The 19,236-nt window shown below is 44.6% G+C and overlaps 1 protein-coding gene across 1 annotated transcript in view; it reads right to left on the reverse strand.

Annotated features, from left to right (window-relative positions):
• Window positions 1-19,236, reverse strand: part of LOC139172687 (cAMP-dependent protein kinase type I-beta regulatory subunit) — a 95,244-nt gene that overhangs the window by 41,109 nt on the left and 34,899 nt on the right. The window contains exons 6-7 of the mRNA XM_070761925.1: window positions 18,937-18,983; window positions 2,121-2,279 (exon numbers count right to left, since the gene is read on the reverse strand). Of these exons, the coding sequence (XP_070618026.1) occupies window positions 2,121-2,279; window positions 18,937-18,983 (206 nt within the window). The remainder of the gene's footprint in view (window positions 1-2,120; window positions 2,280-18,936; window positions 18,984-19,236) is intronic.

Genomic DNA, 19,236 nt, shown 5'->3' on the forward strand with positions numbered 1-19,236 from the left:
CATTTACCACAATAGGAAAAATATACTGTATGCCTTGGTCTCTTCAGCCTTGAAAGACGGCGTTGAAGGGGTGACTTGATCGAAGCGTATAAAATCATGCACAGGATAGAAAACATGGATAGAGAAAAATTCTTTTCTCTATCATACAATACTAGGATGAGGGGGCCCTCCCTAAAGCTCCTAGGTAAGAAAGTGAGGACAAATAAAGGGAAATATTTCTTCACCCAGAGGATCCTTGGTTTATGGAATTCACTTTCAGAAGAGGTCGTGACAGCTGTCAGCCTGGAGAGCTTCAAGGCAGGATTAGACAGATTCAAGGATGCCAAGTGTATCGGTAGTTATTGAAAGGGATGTCCATGTGCTGCCTCTATGTTGGTTGAGGCAGGCAGGATTCCCTTGAGTACCATACGCTCTCTACACGGGGCTACCTTTGAAAAATGTTCGGAAACTTCAGATCGTGCAGAATGCAGCTGCGAGAGCAATCATGGGCTTTCCCAAATATGCCCATGTTACACCAACACTCCGCAGTCTGCATTGGTTGCCGATCAGTTTCCGATCACAATTCAAAGTGTTGGTTATGACCTATAAAACCCTTCATGGCACCGGACCAGATTATCTCAGGGACCGCCTTCTGCTGCATGAATCCCAGCGACCAGTTAGGTCCCATGGAGAGGATCTTCTCCGGGTCCCGTCGACTAAACAATGCCGCTTGGCGGGCCCCAGGGGAAGAGCCTTCTTTGTGGCGGCCCCGGCCCTCTGGAACCAACTCCCCCCAGAGATTAGAATTGCCCCCACCCTCCTTGCCTTTCGTAAGCTACTTAAAACCCACCTCTGCCATCAGGCATGGGGGAATTGAGGTCCTCTTTCCCCCTAGGCCTTTACAATTCTATGCATGGTATGTATGTATGTATGTCTGGTTTTTATATTAATGGGTTTTTAATCGTTTTTAGTATTAGATTACTATTGTACACTGTTTTATTATTGCTGTTAGCCGCTCCGAGTCTCCAGAGAGGGCCGGCATACAAATCCAATAAATAAAGAAAGAAATAAAGAAATAAATTTGTTGGGGGTCGGGGGAAAGGGAGGGTCTTGCTTTCTCTTTCTGCTCAAGATCCCCATGGACAATTGGTGGGCCACTGTGGGACACAGAATGCTGGACTCGATGGGCTTTGGCCTGATTCAGCAGGGCTCTTCTTATGTTCTTATGTTATTATACTCAGAGCCCAGAAGGGAAAAAAAGAAAAAAAAATCAATATTTTTCTACTGGTTCTGCATACCTGATCGTACTCGTAGGAGTCCATTAGTGCCCCACACACTGTTGTGTAGGAAGTTGATTAGGTCACACCTACCACACCTACCACCTACTGGGCAAAGAACCCCTTGCTAAAATTTTTGAAACCCAACCCTGATGCCCGGTACTGCAGAATTTTTGGCAAAAAGTGCAAGAGGATATTAATAGGATGTTAAATATACGATGGATAATTACTAAGGAAATTGCAGTATTAGTTAAAAATAATGCGATGGGAGAATTTAGAGCAATAAAACAAGCAGCGATAGAAAGCGCTCAGGCGGGTCATAGTCTTGGGTTCGAAGGATGCGACAAAATGGACAATGCAAAATTGGTACCGGTACATGATGGATCGCATTCGATTTGAGATTATGGATAAAAGGATGAATTTGGTTAAGGACACTGACTTGCGACAACTGACGTTCAATAAATAATTGTTGAAGAAAAAAAATGTGGTGCATTACTTTCTGGGCCACCCTCGTATTAAGAAGTTCATTGCTTACAAGTCCTTCTTCGGTCAACACAACTGAGCCTTCAAATCTGACCGCAGTTGTCCCTGACCCCAAAGTGAACCTAATTTAATTTCCCCAGAAGAAAGGGAGAATCCAAGGCCTTTCGTGCCCATAAATAGAGTTTTGTCTAATTTTGGGAGACTTTTCTCTTTCATCAATCCACATCTGCGGCCATGCGTTTCATTTTATAAAGACAGATGGCTCGATTCAAGAACTTTTCCCCCACATTAACAAACTGTTTCAATGAGAGTTGAGGAATAACCTTGGAAGGAGGGCGAGAGGGGAGTGAGTCTGGCTTCCAAGTTTGTTTTTAAACCCACCATCAAGATGCGTCTGTAGCTATCGCGGTCAATCCCCCAGAGTTTGAGGTCTGTCTTTGCTTTGACCGTCGCGGCTCGTGGTGTGCCATAAATGAGGGCCAGTTCTCCGAAGCTGCCTCCTTCCCCAATGCTGGTGACCAATTCTCCGTTGACGTAGACCTTCAGGAAAGAAAGGAAAAAAGCACGTTAGCCCTTGAGAGAACCAAGGATGGAGAGAACGGAACAGATCCTCCCCAAAACAGATATAGCAAGCGTACAAAACGCGGAAGAGACTAGGGAGTGTGATGACGCAGGGAGTGGCATGAATGCAACACAGCCAGAGAACAGGTCTAAGCCCCCTTTCTTCAGGGTGTCCGGGACTCATTGCTCACAGTCACTCATGCCCTCATCACCTCGAGGTTCGACTACTGTAATGCTCTCTACATGGGGCTACCTTTGAAAAGTGTTCGGAAACTGCAGATCGTGCAGAATGCAGCTGCAAGAGCAGTCATGGGCTTACCTAGGTATGCCCATGTTTCACCATCACTCCGCAGTCTGCATTGGCTGCCGATCAATTTCCGGTCACAATTCAAAGTGTTGGTTATGACCTATAAAGCCCTTCATGGCACTGGACCAGAATATCTCCGAGACCGCCTTCTGCCGCACGAATCCCAGCGACCGATTAGGTCTCACAGAGTGGGCCTTCTCCGGGTCCCGTCAACTAAACAATGTCGGTTGGCGGGCCCCAGGGGAAGAGCCTTCTCTGTGGCGGCCCCGACTCTCTGGAACCAACTCCCCCCAGAGATTAGAACTGCCCCTACTCTCCCTGCCTTCTGTAAACTCCTTAAAACCCACTTTTGCCGTCAGGCATGGGGGAACTAAAACACCTCCCCCGGGCATGTACAATTTATGCATGGTATGTTTGTGTGTGTGTGTGTTAGTATTTATTTATTTATTTATTTATTTATTGGATTTGTATGCCGCCCCTCTCCAGAGACTCGGGGCGGCTAACAGCGACAATAAAACAGTGTACAATAGTAATTTGGTATTGATGATTAAAAATCAATTAATATAAAAACCAAACATACATACATACATACCATGCATAGAATTGTAAAGGCCTAGGGGGAAAGAGGATCTCAATTCCCCCATGCCTGGCGGCAGAGGTGGGTTTTAAGTTGTTTACGAAAGGCAAGGAGGGTGGGGGCAGTTCTAATCTCTGGGGGGAGTTGGTTCCAGAGGGCCGGGGCCGCCACAGAGAAGGCTCTTCCCCTGGGTCCCGCCAGGCGACATTGCTTAGTTGACGGGACCCGGAGAAGTATATTGGGGTTCTTTTTAAATTTTTAAATATTTAAATTTATTTGGATTTGTTACGATTTGTTGTGTCTTGTTGTGAGCCGCCCCGAGTCTGCGGAGAGGGGCGGCATACAAATCTAAATAATAAATAAATAAATAAATAAATAAATAAATAAATAAACAAACAAACAAATAAATAAATAAATAAATAAATAAATTTTGAAATTCCCTGATGGTTCCATGACATTTAATTCGCAAACAAGTTAAGGCACGGTCGTAGATGTCGTCATACCAAACGGCTAAGCCGTGGAGAAACATCAGCAGCTGAGGAAGCAAGTTGTTGACACAGTTGTTATTATTATTATTATTATTATTATTATTATTAATTGGATTTGTATGCCGCCCCTCTCCGCAGACTCGGGGCAGCTAACAACAGAATAAAAACAAACATGTAAATCCAATACAAAACAGCTAAAAAAAACCCCCTTAATTCTAAAACCAAAAATACATACAAACAATCATACCATGCATAAATTGTAAAGGCTTAGGGGGAAAGAATATCTCAATTCCCCCATGCCTGATGGCAGAGGTGGGTTTTAAGGAGCTTGCGAAAGGCGAGGAGGGTGGGGGCAGTTCTAATCTCCGGGGGGAGTTGGTTCCAGAGGGTCGGGACCGCCACAGAGAAGGCTCTTCCCCTGGGCCCCGCCAAACGACATTGTTTTGTTGACGGGACCCGGAGAAGGCCCACTCTGTGGGACCTAACCGGTCGCTGGGATTCGTGCGGCAGAAGGCGGTCTCGTAGATACGGGATGCCATGAAGGGCTTTATAGGTGATGACCAACACTTTGAATTGTGACCGGAAATTGACCGGCAACCAATGCAGACTGCGGAGTGTTGGTGTGACATGGGCATATTTGGGGAAGCCCATGATTGCTCTCGCAGTTGCGTTCTGCACGATCTGAAGTTTCCGAACACTTTTCAAAGGTAGCCCCATGTAGAGAGCGTTACAGTAGTCAAACCTTGAGGTGATGAGGGCATGAGTGACTGTGAGCAGTGACTCCCGGTCCAAATAGGGCCGCAACTCATTTTTGCTTGACTCTGCCAGGCAGCGCTATCCGTGGGGGTTTTTTACATGATTGTTTCCCTGACTTTTAAACATTTTAATATAGTTTGGGTTTTTTCCCCTCATTTATTCTGTTTTTTTCACGAATTCCCGACCCGCCGATTTCCCTGATAATTCCCCGATTTCTCTGTTTTCCAGGTTTGCTAGACACCCTGCAATTGCTCCAATTTCCCCCCCAAATGCTCGCCACCAGAACAGAGGGAGGAACGCCACACCGGTAGCAGAAATGGAGCTGGGTGCACATCTCAGGTGAATCCCAGCGACCGATTAGGTCCCACAGAGTTGGCCTTCTCCGGGTCCCGTCGATGAAACAATGTCATCTGGCGAGCCTCAGGGGAAGAGCCTTCTCTGTGGTGGCCCCGACCCTCTGGAATCAACTCTTCCCCCGGAGATCAGGACTGCCCCCACCCTCCTTGCCTTTCGCAAACTCCTAAAAACCCACCTCTGCTGCCAGGCATGGGGAAATTGATTCCCCCTGGCCGTTCCGATTTATGTATGGTTTGTTTGGGGTGTATGACTGTTTTTATATTAAGGGCTTTAACTGTTTTTTAATCATTGGATTTGTACTGTGCTTTGCTGTTGTGATCCGCTCCGAGTCTTTGGAGAGGGGCGGCATACAACTCTAATAAATTATTATTATTATTATTATTATTATTATTATTATTATTATTATTATTATTATCATTATCATTATTATTATTTGGTTCAGATGTCAAATGGTAAGGAGGTGGCATTGGTTAATCTATGTATACCGAAATTGCAAAAATGATATACTGTAATGTAATTTAAAATTAATGCTATCTTTTTTTCTGTACACGTGATTGGAGAAGAAAAAGGGAAAAAAATTACCCAAAAATAAAATCTAGGTTTACACACACACACTCACACGCCAGGTTGTTTCCGTTTCCCCTTAAAAGTTCCTTCGTTTCTTGCACTCTCGGACTTGGAATCCTTTTCAGCCCGTTGGAAGGAAAGGAAGGAACCCTTTTATTGGAAGGCAGCCTTGATTTAAAGTCTGGTTTCAAAATAAATGTAATTTAAAAAAAAAACATCAGTGGGACCACCCTGGAAAGTCCAGGGCTTGTAGGCGGAACGAGGACATTTAAGGGAGAAAAAAGAAAAATCGCAGATGATAACAAGGGAAAACAACTGCAGGACTGTTGCCAACGAAAACCCAACTTAGGAAAAATATCAAAAATCAAAAGAGAGCGAAGAATTTTTTTTTCAAGGGGTTTGTTGGTTGCCTGCACAGTTGCAATCTTTGCTGGTTCTCTCTCTCCTCTTAGAAATGGCTCGCCTTCTCCGGGATCAAATGTCCTTAAATCTTACACTCCCCACGTGGGCTGGACTACAACTCCCATCCTTCCTATTTTCAGGCAAGCAGGGGATTAGGGCAGCTGTAGCTCGGCTGTCGCAGGAGGTCCATCTAGAGAAGCCGACCAACAAAAGGCCACCAGGAAGACATACGATTATCCTCCTGTCTGTGAATTGGAGCGCTTGCTTCCCAGATGGAAATGCCCACTTTGGAGTCTCCGGGCCACCAAACAGGGGAAAAGGTCACCACTACCAAAAAGGCCCCGTGTGTTAGAGAGGAGAACTTGCTGAAGGTTTCGACCTCAGCTTTCCACCAGGAATTTTATGAGGATGGGAAAGTACGTTGATGATAAACTGGCCTGTCATTCTGGCCTCTGCTGGCGAGTTGAGTTGCATGAGCTGGCCTCTGGGCAGATGGAGGGAAAGGAAGGAGGGAGGGAGGGAGGAAGGAGGGAAAAGGGAGGGAGGGAATCATTTATTTAGCAGAGTGATAGCAGTCTTCCAATACTTGAGGGGCTGCCAGGGAAGGAAGGAAGGAAAAGGGGAGGGAGGGAGGAAGGAGGGAAGAAAGAAGGGAGGGAAGAAGGAAGGAAGGAAGGAAGGAGGGAAAAGGGAGGGAGGGAATCATTTATTTAGCAGAGTGATAGCAGTCTTCCAATACTTGAGGGGCTGCCAGGGAAGGAAGGAAGGAAAAGGCGAGGGAGGGAGGAAGGAGGGAAGAAAGAAGGGAGGGAAGAAGGAAAAGGGAAGGAAGGAGGGTCGGAGGGAGGGAAGGAGGGAAGGAAAGAAGAAAAGGAAGGAAGGAGGTAAAAGGGAGGGAGGGAAGGGGGAAGGAAGGAAGGGAAGGAGGGTTTGAAGAAGGGAGGGAGGGAGGAAAGAAAGGAAGGAAGGAGAAAGGGAAGAAGGAAGGGAGGAAAAGGGAGGGAGGGTCAGAGGGAGGGAAGGAAAGAAGAAAGGGAAGGAAGGAAGGGAGGAAGTAAAAGGGAGGGAGGGAAGGGGGAAGGAAGGAAGGGAAGGAGGGTTTGAAGAAGGGAGGGAGGGAGGAAAGGAAGGAAGGAAGGAGAAAGGGAAGGGAAGAAGGAAGGGAGGGAGGAAAAGGGAGGGAAGGAGGGTCGGAGGGAGGGAAGGAAAGAAGAAAGGGAAGGAAGGAAGGAAGTAGGTAAAAGGGAGGGAGGGAAGGGGGAAGGAAGGGAAGGAGGGTTTGAAGGAGGGAGGGAGGAAAGAAAGGAAGGAAGGAGAAAGGGAAGGGAAGAAGGAAGGGAGGAAAAGGGAGGGAAGGGATGACGGAAAAGGGAGGGAGGGGAAGAAGCAAGCAAGCAGTGTGCTTCTATTAACCTCACTTTCACAATGACCTGATTAAAAATTTGCAAAGTATCACAAGAGGATGAAGAAGGAGCTCAGACTAAAGATTTATGTTCTCTGCGGAAATCTACCTAAGAAAGACCCCAGGAACAAAACTCCCAACCAACCCAGAGTTGAATAGGTCAGCTCAGCCGAGGTATGGGTCCACATGAATCTGCAAACGTGGGTTTAAAAGCAAGCCAAGATTCCCCTTTTTTTTCCATGGCTGGAGCGGCTGAGCCCTTCTGCACAGTAGCCAAAGATCTCTCTGACTCCCCCTCCCTCTTCCCTCCTTCCTTCCCTCTCTCTCTCTCTCTTTCATGTCTGTAGCGAAGGAATGCAGAGCTGGAGATATACCCAAATATGAAGAGTTATGATTGTGCCAAAGGCCTGCAGCTTTGCAAAGATCAAACACATTCTGGGCTCCTATTGTTTTTCCCATCTCTTTTTTGATATGAGTCACGGCTGCCTTCGACAACAGGTCCCACTTAACCCTTCTTCCTTCCTGCGGCTCAGCAACCGTTGCAGAAGTAGCAGAGGCTGTCCTTGGCTTACGGCGATCCGCTTAGCGACCGCCGGAGGTTCGCAACGGCGCCGAGCAAAGTGACTGACAGCCGCTTTTCAAACTTTATGGCACATTGCAGCGTCCTTGGAGGGTCACATTCTGACACATTGATTGACTGTGTCTCCAACTATTTGCAGTGATGTAGACAGGGGGCAGGTGGTCCTCGGACTTATGACATTGGAGGGAATTTTCATTGCGAAGCAAGGCGGTAATGGAAATGGAAAGAATGGAAGAAATTATGGAGATGGAGGAGGAGGAAAGGAGGAGTATGCGGAAGAGGAAGAAGAGGAGAGAAGGAGAGAAAAGGCGGAAAGGGAGGAGGAGGATGGAGAAGGAGGGGGAGGAGGGGAAAAGAGGAGTATGTGGAAGAGGAAGAAGAGAGGAGAGGAGGAGAGAGAATTCAGAATACAATAGAGTGGAGAGGAGAGGAGAGGAGAGAGAATTCAGAGGAGAGGGGAGAGGAGAGGAGAGGAGAGAAGGAGGGAAAAGAAGGAAGAGGAGGAGGAAGAAAGGAGGGAAAAGGAAGAGCATGCGGAAGAGGAGAGAAGGAGGGAGGAGAAGGAGGGAAAAGGAGGGAGAGGAGGGAGAAGAGGGAGGAGGAGAAGGAAAGGAAGAGGAAGAGGAGGAGGAAGAAGGGGAGAAAGAGGAAGAAGAGAAGGAAGAGGAAGAGGAAGCTGAAGAGGCAGAAGAAGAAGAGGAAGAAGGAGGAGGAGGAGAAGGAAAAGGAGAAGCTTTTTCTATTGCTTGAAAGCCTGACTTCTTTCAACTGGGCTGCTAGTCCTCAGTGTTTTGTGCTGCCAAATCTTAAAGCCACAGCAGAGAGGGAGAGGCTGGGGTCTGCATACCTTCCGACCTCCAAGGTTCCCAGCCCCCTGACCCCTCTGTAAGAAATGGAGAGAAAACACCTCCTTCTAAAACGTCCTTCCGCCGTCTCTAATAAATAAAACAGCTCCCTGATCCATTTGCTTCCTCTGGAACTCTACTCCGCTGGAACGATTACCCGTTTGATCCTTTCAGCTGTAACAAGGCCGGGCTTGTTACGCCTGAGTCAGAAACTCCAAATATGGAATCTGGTTCCAGCAGATAGGCGAGATCTGTTCCGTTCCTGCGGTCAGGCGAACGGGCTGCGGTAGCCGGGGAAGCAGGCGGCCTGCCCAAAAAAAGTGTGGGGTCAAAATAGAAATAGCAGGCTTCCCGTAAAAACAGAACAAAAGAAAATCAAAAAAGGTTGAAGCTACCTTTCTCTGCAGCGTGGGCTTGGCGGGGCCGCCTCCAAGGAGGAAATCAAATCAAAATAAAATTCCGAATCCGTCCTTCTAAATATAAACCCACCCCAAGTGGTTATTTTCATTTAAACGAGCCCTGCCGTTGGCTGTTGTTGTTCTTGTTCTTACCCCTTTTTGCTCGTATATATTTATATATATATTTGGGGGAAAGATCAAAAGCAACGTGAAAAAGTATTATTTTACTGAAAGAGTAGTAGATCCTTGGAACAAACTTCCAGCAGACGTGGTTGGTAAATCCACAGTAATTGAATTTAAACATGCCTGGGCTAAGCATAGATCCATCCTAAGATAAAATACAGAAAACAGTATAAGGGCAGACTAGATGGACCATGAGGTCTTTTTCTGCCGTCAGTCTTCTATGTTTCTATGTTTCTATATATACATATATATACATAACAGGGGATATATATATATGTCACATGTTTTTTGCTGAATTTGAAAATTAAGGGAGACTAGGATAGATCTATTTCGGCCTTATTTTGGTCTCATCAGCTAGCCATACCCTCACTGAGACTTGAACCTGCAACCTTTGCCTTGTAAGGCAGAGAATTAACCTCTAGGCTTCAGTATCCAATCCCTTCAGCTATATATATATGAGCAAAAAGGGGTAAGGACATATATACATATATATACATAAAAGGGGTAAGAATATATATACATAACATATATATTCAAAGCAGCACGAAGCTAACAACTTCAGCCTGATGATGGTGAATGTGATTTCACCGAAACGTCGCATAGAAACTCAAAGTATTACACGAGGTAAAACCCGAACTCAGGACAGTCTACATACATATATATACCCGTGAAAACCTACAAAAACATATGTATATATATATCATATAATATACACACACACACTGCTCAAAAAAATAAAGGGAACACTAAAACAACACAATATAACTCCAAGTAAATCAAACATCTGTGAAATCAAACTGTCCACTTAGGAAGCAACACTGATTGACAATCAATTTCACCTGCTGTTGTGCACATTCAACTTTGTACAAAACAAAGTATTCAAGGAGAATACAGGGGTACCTCTACCTAAGAATGCCTCTTCTTACGAAATTTTCTAGATAAGAATCGGGTTCTTAAGACAAGTGTTTTTAATAGGAAAGTGAACAGAAGAACAAGGGGGCACAATCTGAGGTTAGTTGGGGGAAAGATCAGAAGCAACGTGAGAAAATATTATTTGACTGAAAGAGTAGTAGATGCTTGGAACAAACTCCCAGCAGATGGGGTTGGTAAATCCACAGGAACTGAATTTAAACATGCCTGGGATAACCATAGATCTGTCCTAAGATAAAATACAGGAAATAGTATAAGGGTGGACCATGAGGTCTTCTTCTGCCGTCAATCTTCTATGTTTCTGTTCTGTCGAGCTCTCTGGTAGAAACCTCCCAAAAATGCACAGATACAATTTCAGACACACACACGTTTGAAAATTCAAAACAATGTTCTTTATAATGAAAATTCACTTAAACCAAGCCCTCTTTTGGAATAGCAAAGAGAACTTGTCTCCAAACAAACTGGTCATTTGTACAAGTCCCTTATCAGTTCTGTGATACTTAGCTTGCAGCTGTGAGGCAATTCACAGTCCTTCTTCTTTCACAAAGTGAAACACACTTTGCCCTGATTTAGTTTCAAAGCGGGGAAAATTCAGCACACCAAAGGTCAAAGTCAGTAAAGCAGTCACGAAACACAACGATCAGATAATCCTCCACAATGGCCAAACCCCCAGGCTGCTCTTTATAGCAGCCTCACTAATGACCACAGCCCCACCCAACCACAAGTGGCCTTGTTTTCTTTGATAATAATCTCTCAGTTGTTGTTGCCTATGCATCGTGGCTGTATCATTAACTCTTGTTCTGAATCCAAGGAGGAGCTAGATAATTGATCTCCTTCTGAACTGTCTGCCCCACTCTCCTCCTCCCTGTCACTCGTGTCTTCTTGGTCAGAGGAGCCTTCATCAGCAGATTCCACCGGGGGGCAAAACAGGCCTGCAGCATGTGGATGTCTCCCCCACATTCACAGTCCTTGGGGCAGGAGCTGGGCCAGAGCTAACCACAACATGTTTCTATGTTTCTAAGCTGAAAATTTGATTTGAAAACCTGAAACAAGGTCCATCTTAAAGTGACCACCGTCCGCCATCCTTGCAAGGATGTTAAACTTGAGTTTTGTCTCTATCCCCGCCCTGCGGATGTGGCAGGGTTCAAACGGAGACATCTTGGCTTGTCTCGTTGGAAGGATGAGTCAGTTGGATTTCTCAAGGAGACGGTGACTTGGGGTGGGGGTGGGTTTTCAACGCCCCAACGGACGCTAATTAGATGACCTCCTGACACACCAAGGGCTTGCAATAAAAAGAGGCTATGTCTCTCTCTCTCTCTCTCTAAAATAGCTGCCAGGCGCTGTCGGGTAGGCTTAAAAATATGCCAGCTGCGTCTTAAAATAGAACCTGGGTGGGAAAAGGCTGCCAAACTTTATTTTGATACGATCTAGGAAGCCACAGAAGAAGAAAAAAGCTGTTTCATCATTATAATGGATGGAAAGCAATCAAGGAGAGGTTGAACGTAGAAATAAATTTTCTGACAGTGAGTGCAATCAACAGAAGTTGCCTTCGGAAGTTGTGGGAGTTGCATCACTTGAGACATTCAAGAAGAAATTTATTTATTTATTTATTTATTTTATTTTATTTATTTATTGGATTTGTATGCCGGCCCTCTCCGGAGACTCGGGGCGGCTAACAGCAATAACAAGACAGTGTACAACAATAATCCAATACTAAAAACGATGAAAAATCCATTAATATAAAAACCAAACATACATACAGACATACCATGCATAAAATTGTAAAGGCCTAGAGGGAAAGAATATCTCAGTTCCCCCATGCCTAGCGTCAGAGGTGGGTTTTAAGAAGCTTACGAAAGGCAAGGAGGGTGGGGGCAATTCTGATCTCTGGGGGGAGTTGGTTCCAGAAAGCCGGGGCCGCCACAGAGAAGGCTCTTCCCCTGGGTCCCGCCAAGCGGCATTGTTTAGTTGACGGGACCTGGAGGAGACCCACTCTGTGGGACCTAACTGGTCACTGAGATTCGTGCAGCAGAAGGCGGTCCCGGAGATAATCTGGTCCGGTGCCATGAAGGGCTTTATAGGTCATAATCAACACTTTGAATTGTGACCGGAAACTGATCGGCAACCAATGCAGACTGCGGAGTGTTGGTGTAACATGGGCATATTTGGGAAAGCCCATGATTGCTCTCGCAGCTGCCATCTCTTAGAAATTTTGTAGGGTCTCCTTGGACTAGATGACCTCCAAGGTCTCTTCCATCTCTGTTATTTTCTATTCAGTGGAACAGAAGTTGCCTTTGGAAGTTGTAGGAGTTTCATCACTTGAGATTTTCAAGAAGAAATTGGACTGCCCTCCCTTAGATATTCTCCTGCAATTGAGTCCGAAATTTATGTCGCTAAGTGAGACAGTTCTTAAGTGAGTTTTGCTTCGTGCTACGAACTTTCTGGCCACTGTTAAGAAAAATCACTTTGGCTGTTAAGTTAGTAATATGGATGTGAAGTGAATCCACCTTCCATATTGAAAAATTCCTTGTGTGTCCAATCATATTTGGCCAATAAAGAATTCTATTCTATTCTATATTCTATTCTATTCTCTATTCTCTATTCTCTATTCTCTATTCCCTATTCCCTATTCTCTATTCTATTCTTTTCTATTCTATTCTTTTAAGTCAAGAGCTGCCTGCAGCCTCAATCTTCTGAAGTTCCTCTTTACTGACCCCTCACATCCTGGACATAAACTGTTTCAACTCCCACCCTCAAAACGTTGCTACAGAGCCCTGTACACCAAGACAGCTAGGCACAAGAACAGTTTTTTCCCAAACGCCATCACTCTGCTAAACAAATAATTCCCTCAACACTGTCAAAACTATTTACTAAGTCTGCACCACTATTGCTACTAGGTTTTTCCCCCATCATTCCTATCACCCTTTTCCTCCCACTTATGACTGTGTGACTGTAATTTGTTGCTTGTATCCTTAAGATTTTTATTAATATTGATTGTTTCCTCATTGCTTATTTGACCCCTATGCCAATCATTAAGTGTTGTACCTTGTGATTCTTGACAAATGTCTCCGATAAGATCCCACAGAGTTGGCCTTCTCCGGGTCCCGTCGACTAAACAATGTCGTCTGGCGGGCCCCAGGGGAAGAGCCTTCTCTGTGGCAGCCCCGGCCCTCTGGAATCAACTCCCCCCGGAGATTAGAACTGCTCCCACCCTCCTTGTCTTTCGTAAACTACTCAAGACCCACCTATACCGCCAGGCACGGGGGATTTGAGACACCTTTCCCCCAGGCTTATTATAATTTATGTTTGGTATGTATGTGTTGCCTGGTTTTAATATGATAGGGTTTTAGTTATTTCTTTTAATATTAGATTTGTGCCACTATAATATTGTTTTTATCGTTGTTGTGAGCCACCCCGAGTCTTTAGAGAGGGGTGGCATACAAATCTAATAAATTACATATATATATATAAGAAACATATAAGACTGACGGCAGAAAAAGACCTCATGGTCCATCTAGTCTGCCCTTATACTATTTCCTGTATTTTATCTTACAATGGATATATGTTTATCCCAGGCATGTTTAAATTCAGTTACTGTGGATTTACCAACCACGTCTGCTGGAAGTTTGTTCCAAGGATCTACTACTCTTTCAGTAAAATAATATTTTCTCATGTTGCCTTTGATCTTTCCCCCAACTAACTTCAGATTGTGTCCCCTTGTTCTTCTGTTCACTTTCCTATTAAAAACACTTCCCTCTTGGACCTTATTTAACCCTTTAATATATTTAAATGTTTCGATCATGTCCCCCCTTTTCCTTCTGTCCTCCAGACTATACAGATTGAGTTCATTAAGTCTTTCCTGATACGTTTTATGCTTAAGACCTTCCACCATTCTTGTAGCTTGTCTTTGGACCCGTTCAATTTTGTCAATATCTTTTTGTAGGTGAGGTCTCCAGAACTGAACACAGTATTCCAAATGTGGTCTCACCAGCGCTCTATATAGCGGGATCATAATCTCCCTCTTCCTGCTTGTTATACCTCTAGCTATGCAGCCAAGCATCCTACTTGCTTTCCCTACCGCCTGACTGCACTGTTCACCCATTTTGAGACTGTCAGAAATCACTACCCCTAAATCCTTCTCTTCTGAAGTTTTTGCTAACACAGAACTGCCAATGCAATACTCAGATTGAGGATTCCTTTTCCCCAAGTGCATTATTTTACATTTGGAAACATTAAACTGCAGTTTCCATTGCTTTGACCATTTATAAAGAATTCTATTCTGTTCTGTTCTGTTCTATTCTTATTCTATTCTATGTTCTATTTTTCTCCTATTCTACTCTACTCGACTCTACTCTATTCCTTGGATGAGTCCATAAAAAGGACTGGAGAAATGTCCAAGAAGTATCCTTCTCCATGGGATTGCCACCAGGAGCCAAGCTTATTTGTCCTTATAAAGTCGCCTAATGGCGTACCGTCAGCCAACAAATTATTTTAGGTCGAGAGCCTTAGAGGAACCACGCCCGTAGGCCATGCAGCTTCTACCGCCAAGCAATCTCAAGATGGAAGGCCATCACGTTGGAATGCGCCCGAAGCGTCGGGTGAAACCGGAGCAAACTCTTTTTGGGGGGCTAATCATCTAGGATTAGCTCATCTCATGCCTTCCTTGTAAAGAGCGAGGAAGGAAGCCTGGGGCAAGCTCGGTTTTCATCTTCTTCCGAAAGATTTCAATTTGCTTTTCCAAACTTTGCTCTGATGGGTTTGAAGCCCTCGCCTTGGGGAACACCTGAAAAATGATGTCTCCCCTCCCGGATGGTGGGCCGGGATTTTGTAAGGATTTTTTTTGTAAGGAGAATTATGGCACGGTTGAGAAGAAAAGGGTTTTTGGGGGGGGGGCAAACATTTCTCTCTAGGTCACCTGTGAAGAGTCAGAAGCAGTGTTCCCTCTAATTTTTTTGGGGGGTGGGCAGAAAAGTATAGTGTCTGAGTGGCAGTCCCTTTGGGACTGGGCGGCACAGAAATAATAAACAAACAAACAAACAAATAAATAAACAAATAAACAAACAAACAAATAAATAACTAAAAAACCCACCCTGTTTTGCCTTAAAGAATTTCAAAATAAAATACTGCACTGTGTGTCTGCAACAGTGAGCTCATAATAGGGCAAACCTTATCAATATCAAAATGCCACTTAAATAGTTGAGCTAGTTTCAAACTAGATTTTGATTTTCTTTCTCTCTTCCTTACTCCCATTCTTTTTCTTTCTCTTTTCCTTCCTCTCTTTTTTCTATCTGTTTCTCTCTCTTCCTCTCTTCCTCTCTTCCTCTCTCTCTCCTTCCCTCTCACTCTTTCCCTCTCGGCTTCTGGGCAGGTTTGGAAAACTCTGAGTTGATGATGATTTTTAAGTGAGCGATTGCTCACTGCTCAGCTTAGAGGGAACTATGGTCAGAAGTGCTCTCATTCATATCTTAGCCAGTACATCAACACATTTCTTCTTTTTTTCATTTGTCCAATTTACGTATCAAGAAACATTTTTAACAGTACCGTGTTGTAAGTTTCATACGAATATTTTTCATTTATTTCTATGCCTCTTTATTTCTCCGTTCTAACCAATTCTAACCAATGAATGGCAGAAGGTCTTAAGCATAAAACGTATCAGGAAAGACTTAACGAACTCAATCTGTCTAGTCTGGAGGACAGAAGGAAAAGGGGGGACATGATCGAAACATTTAAATATGTTAAAGGGTTAAATAAGGTTCAGGAGGGAAGTGTTTTTAATAGGAAAGTGAACACAAGAACAAGGGGACACAATCTGAAGTTAGTTGGGGGAAAGATCAAAAGCAACGTGAGAAAATATTATTTTACTGAAAGAGTAGTAGATCCTTGGAACAAACTTCCAGCAGACGTGGTTGGTAAATCCACAGGAACTGAATTTAAACATGCCTGGGATAAACATAGATCCATTGTAAGATAAAATACAGGAAATAGTATAAGGGCAGACTAGATGGACCATGAGGTCTTTTTCTGCCTCAGTCTTCTATGTTTCTATGTTTCTATAAAGCCCACTGCAACAATATCGCCAAAAAGGCTTCTAGAGTTGTTAACCTGATCCTATGCAGCTTCTGCTCCGGCAATCTCACACTACTCGCCAGAGCCTACAAAACTTTTGCCAGACCCATCCTTGAATACAGTTCATCTGTCTGGAACCCATACCACATCTCGGACATCAACACCCTAGAAAAATGTCCAAAGAAACTTCACCAGAAGAGCCCTTCACTCCTCCACTCGAAACAGAATACCCTACGAAAATAGACTAATAATCCAGGGTCTAGAAAGCTTAGAACTACGGCGCCTAAAACACGATTTAAGTATTGCCCACAAGATCATATGCTGCAACGTTCTACCGGTCAATGACTACTTCAGCTTCAACTGCAACAACACAAGAGCGTGCAACAAATTCAAACTTAATATTAATCGCTCCAAGCTTGACTGTAAAAAATATGACTTTAACAATCGAGTTGTCGAAGCATGGAACTCATTACCAGACTCAGTAGTGTCAACCCCTAACCCCCAACGTTTATCCCTTAGCTTAGATTATCCACAATTGACCTCTCGAGGTTCCTAAGAGGTCAGTAAGGGGCGTACATAAGTGCACTAGTGTGCCTTTCATCCCCTGTCCAATTGTCTCTCCTTATCCCATATATCATATATCTTTTCTTCCTTTTCATATATCTTCTCCTCTATTTTTATATCTTCTCTTTATATATAATACTTCATGTCTATTCTCTTCAATATGTATTGTGTATTGGACAAAATAAATAAATAAAAATAAAAATAAATTATACCACGTAATTCCATGTCTACGGAGAGGGGCGGCATACAAAACTAATAAATAATAATAAATAAAAAAGGTGCTAATACCATTCTATAATGTCCCAGTTAGACCACACCTAGAGTACTGCATTCAAGTTTCGGTCACCACACTACAAAAGAGACATTGATACACTAGAGAAAGTGCAGAAGAGAGCAACCAGGAAAAGGGACTAGAAACTAAAAGAATAGGAGGAAAGGTTGCAGGAACTGGGCATGGATAGTCTAGCAAAGAAGAGGTCCAGGGGAGGACATAATAGCAGTCTACAAATACAGTGATGCCTTGTCTTACAAACTTAATTGGTTCCGGGACGAGGTTCTTAAGGTGAAAAGTTTGTAAGATGAAACAATGTTTCCCATAGGAATCATTGGAAAATTGATTAATGCGTGCAAGCCCAAAATTCACCCCTTTTGCCAGCCGTAGCGCCCGTTTTTGTGCTGCTGGGATTCCCCTGAGGCTCTGCTCCATGGGAAACCCCACCTCCGGACTTCAGTATTTTTGTGATGCTGCAGGGGAATCCCAGCATTGCAAAAACGAGCACTTCGCTGGCAACGGAAGTCCAGAGGTGGGGTTTCCCAGTGAAATCACAGCATCGCATAAACACTGAAGTCCTCGAAACCCCACCTCCGGATCTCTGTGTTTTTGCGATGCTGCGATTTCACTGAGGCTCCCCTCGCTGGGAAACCCCACCTCCGGACTTCCGTTGCCAGCGAAGTGCCCGTTTCTGCGCTGCTGGGATTCCCCTGCTGGGATTGCCCTGCAGCATCACAAAAACACGGAAGTCCAGAGGTGGGGTTTCCCATGGAGGGTGTTGTGATTCCATCTGAGGCTCCTCAGGGAACGGCTGAACCTCTGCCGGCTCCCTGCTCAGAGGGGGAGGATGAGGAACAGGAGGAGGAGGAGGAGGCCCAGGCAGAAGGGGAGGAGGAATATCAGGCCGAGGGAGAGGGAGAACAGCCTGAGTCCCCCGGGGTGGAGCTCTCCCCAGCAAGCAGCCTGGAGTCCTTAGATGAAAATGCTCAAGCCATCATCGATCACAGGCAGAGAAGAGCAGCACAACGAAGGGGACAATTAGCCAGGTACTTCCAGTCCTAAATAGGTAACAGCTGGGTTTGGGTGTGGTTCTCCCCAGAAAGGCTGAAAAGGCAGACCCACCCTTCCTGTATTGTGGAGTATTATCTTTGGGAGTCCTGGGACCTGGCTGTGATCTTTGGCGTCTCTGATTCTGGCTTGTGGCCTTGAAGGCTGAAACCTTGGGGAAAAAGGTGTGGGGGCTTATTCTCTACAGTGGTGTGTGTGCCAGCAAGAAGTCTGCTGTATTGTCTGGCCGTCAGGACTTTGCTGTGAAGCCTCATCGCCTGCCTGTTGGGAAGAACAGGTTTTTCTCTGTGTTTGTTTTTCAAACTATAAAGTGCTTTTGCTTTTACCAGCGTGTCTGGCTGCTTTTTCCAGTTGGTGTTGAAGTCTGGGGGCACCCAGATAGAACAGAGGGGAGCCTCAGGGAAATCTCAGCAGCACAAAAACAGGTGCTTCACTGGCAAGGGAAGTCTGGAGGCGGGGCATCCCAGTGGCGGTGGTGGGTTTGTAAGGTGAAAATAGTTTGTAAGATGAGGCAAAAAAATCTTAAACCCCGGGTTTGTATCTCGAAAAGTTTGTATGACGAGGCGTTTGAACCCGCGAAAATCGAGGGAACACTGTATTTTCCAAAGCACCAGTAGGCCAGACAAGGAGCAACAGATGGAATCTGACCAAGGCGAGATTCAACCTGGAAATAAGGAAGAACTTTCTGATGGTGAGAACGATCGACCAGTGGAAGGGCTGGCCGGCAGAGGTGGTCAACGCTCCAACACTAGAGACCTTCAAGAAAAGACTGGACTGCTATTGGACTAGTGTGATGTAGGGTCTGCTGCAACAACAAGGCGTTGGACTCTAATCATAAAATAAAAAACTAAATAAATAAGTCAGTTGCAACTTACATACACCTCCCCATGATCGATCACATAGAAGTTGTCGCCTTCATCACCTACAAGCGGAACAGAAAGTACAAATCAGTAAAAAGAAAGAGCAAGGCGGATAAAAGCCCTTGTATATGTTTTATGTTTGTGTTGTTTTGTGTAGGTCAACAAAAAAGAAAAAAATGTGCAGAAGAGGATGCGTTAACATTAAAACTAAGAAACAAAGAAGACACTGATTACTATAAAATTTGGAATGATTTTTATGATTGGTTAACCAAAAGAAAAGGAAATAATAAGATAGATAAGAATAAGATTATTACT

Source organism: Erythrolamprus reginae, chromosome 9 (genome assembly GCF_031021105.1).
Source record: "Erythrolamprus reginae isolate rEryReg1 chromosome 9, rEryReg1.hap1, whole genome shotgun sequence".
NCBI classification, from domain to species: Eukaryota; Metazoa; Chordata; class Lepidosauria; order Squamata; family Dipsadidae; genus Erythrolamprus; species Erythrolamprus reginae.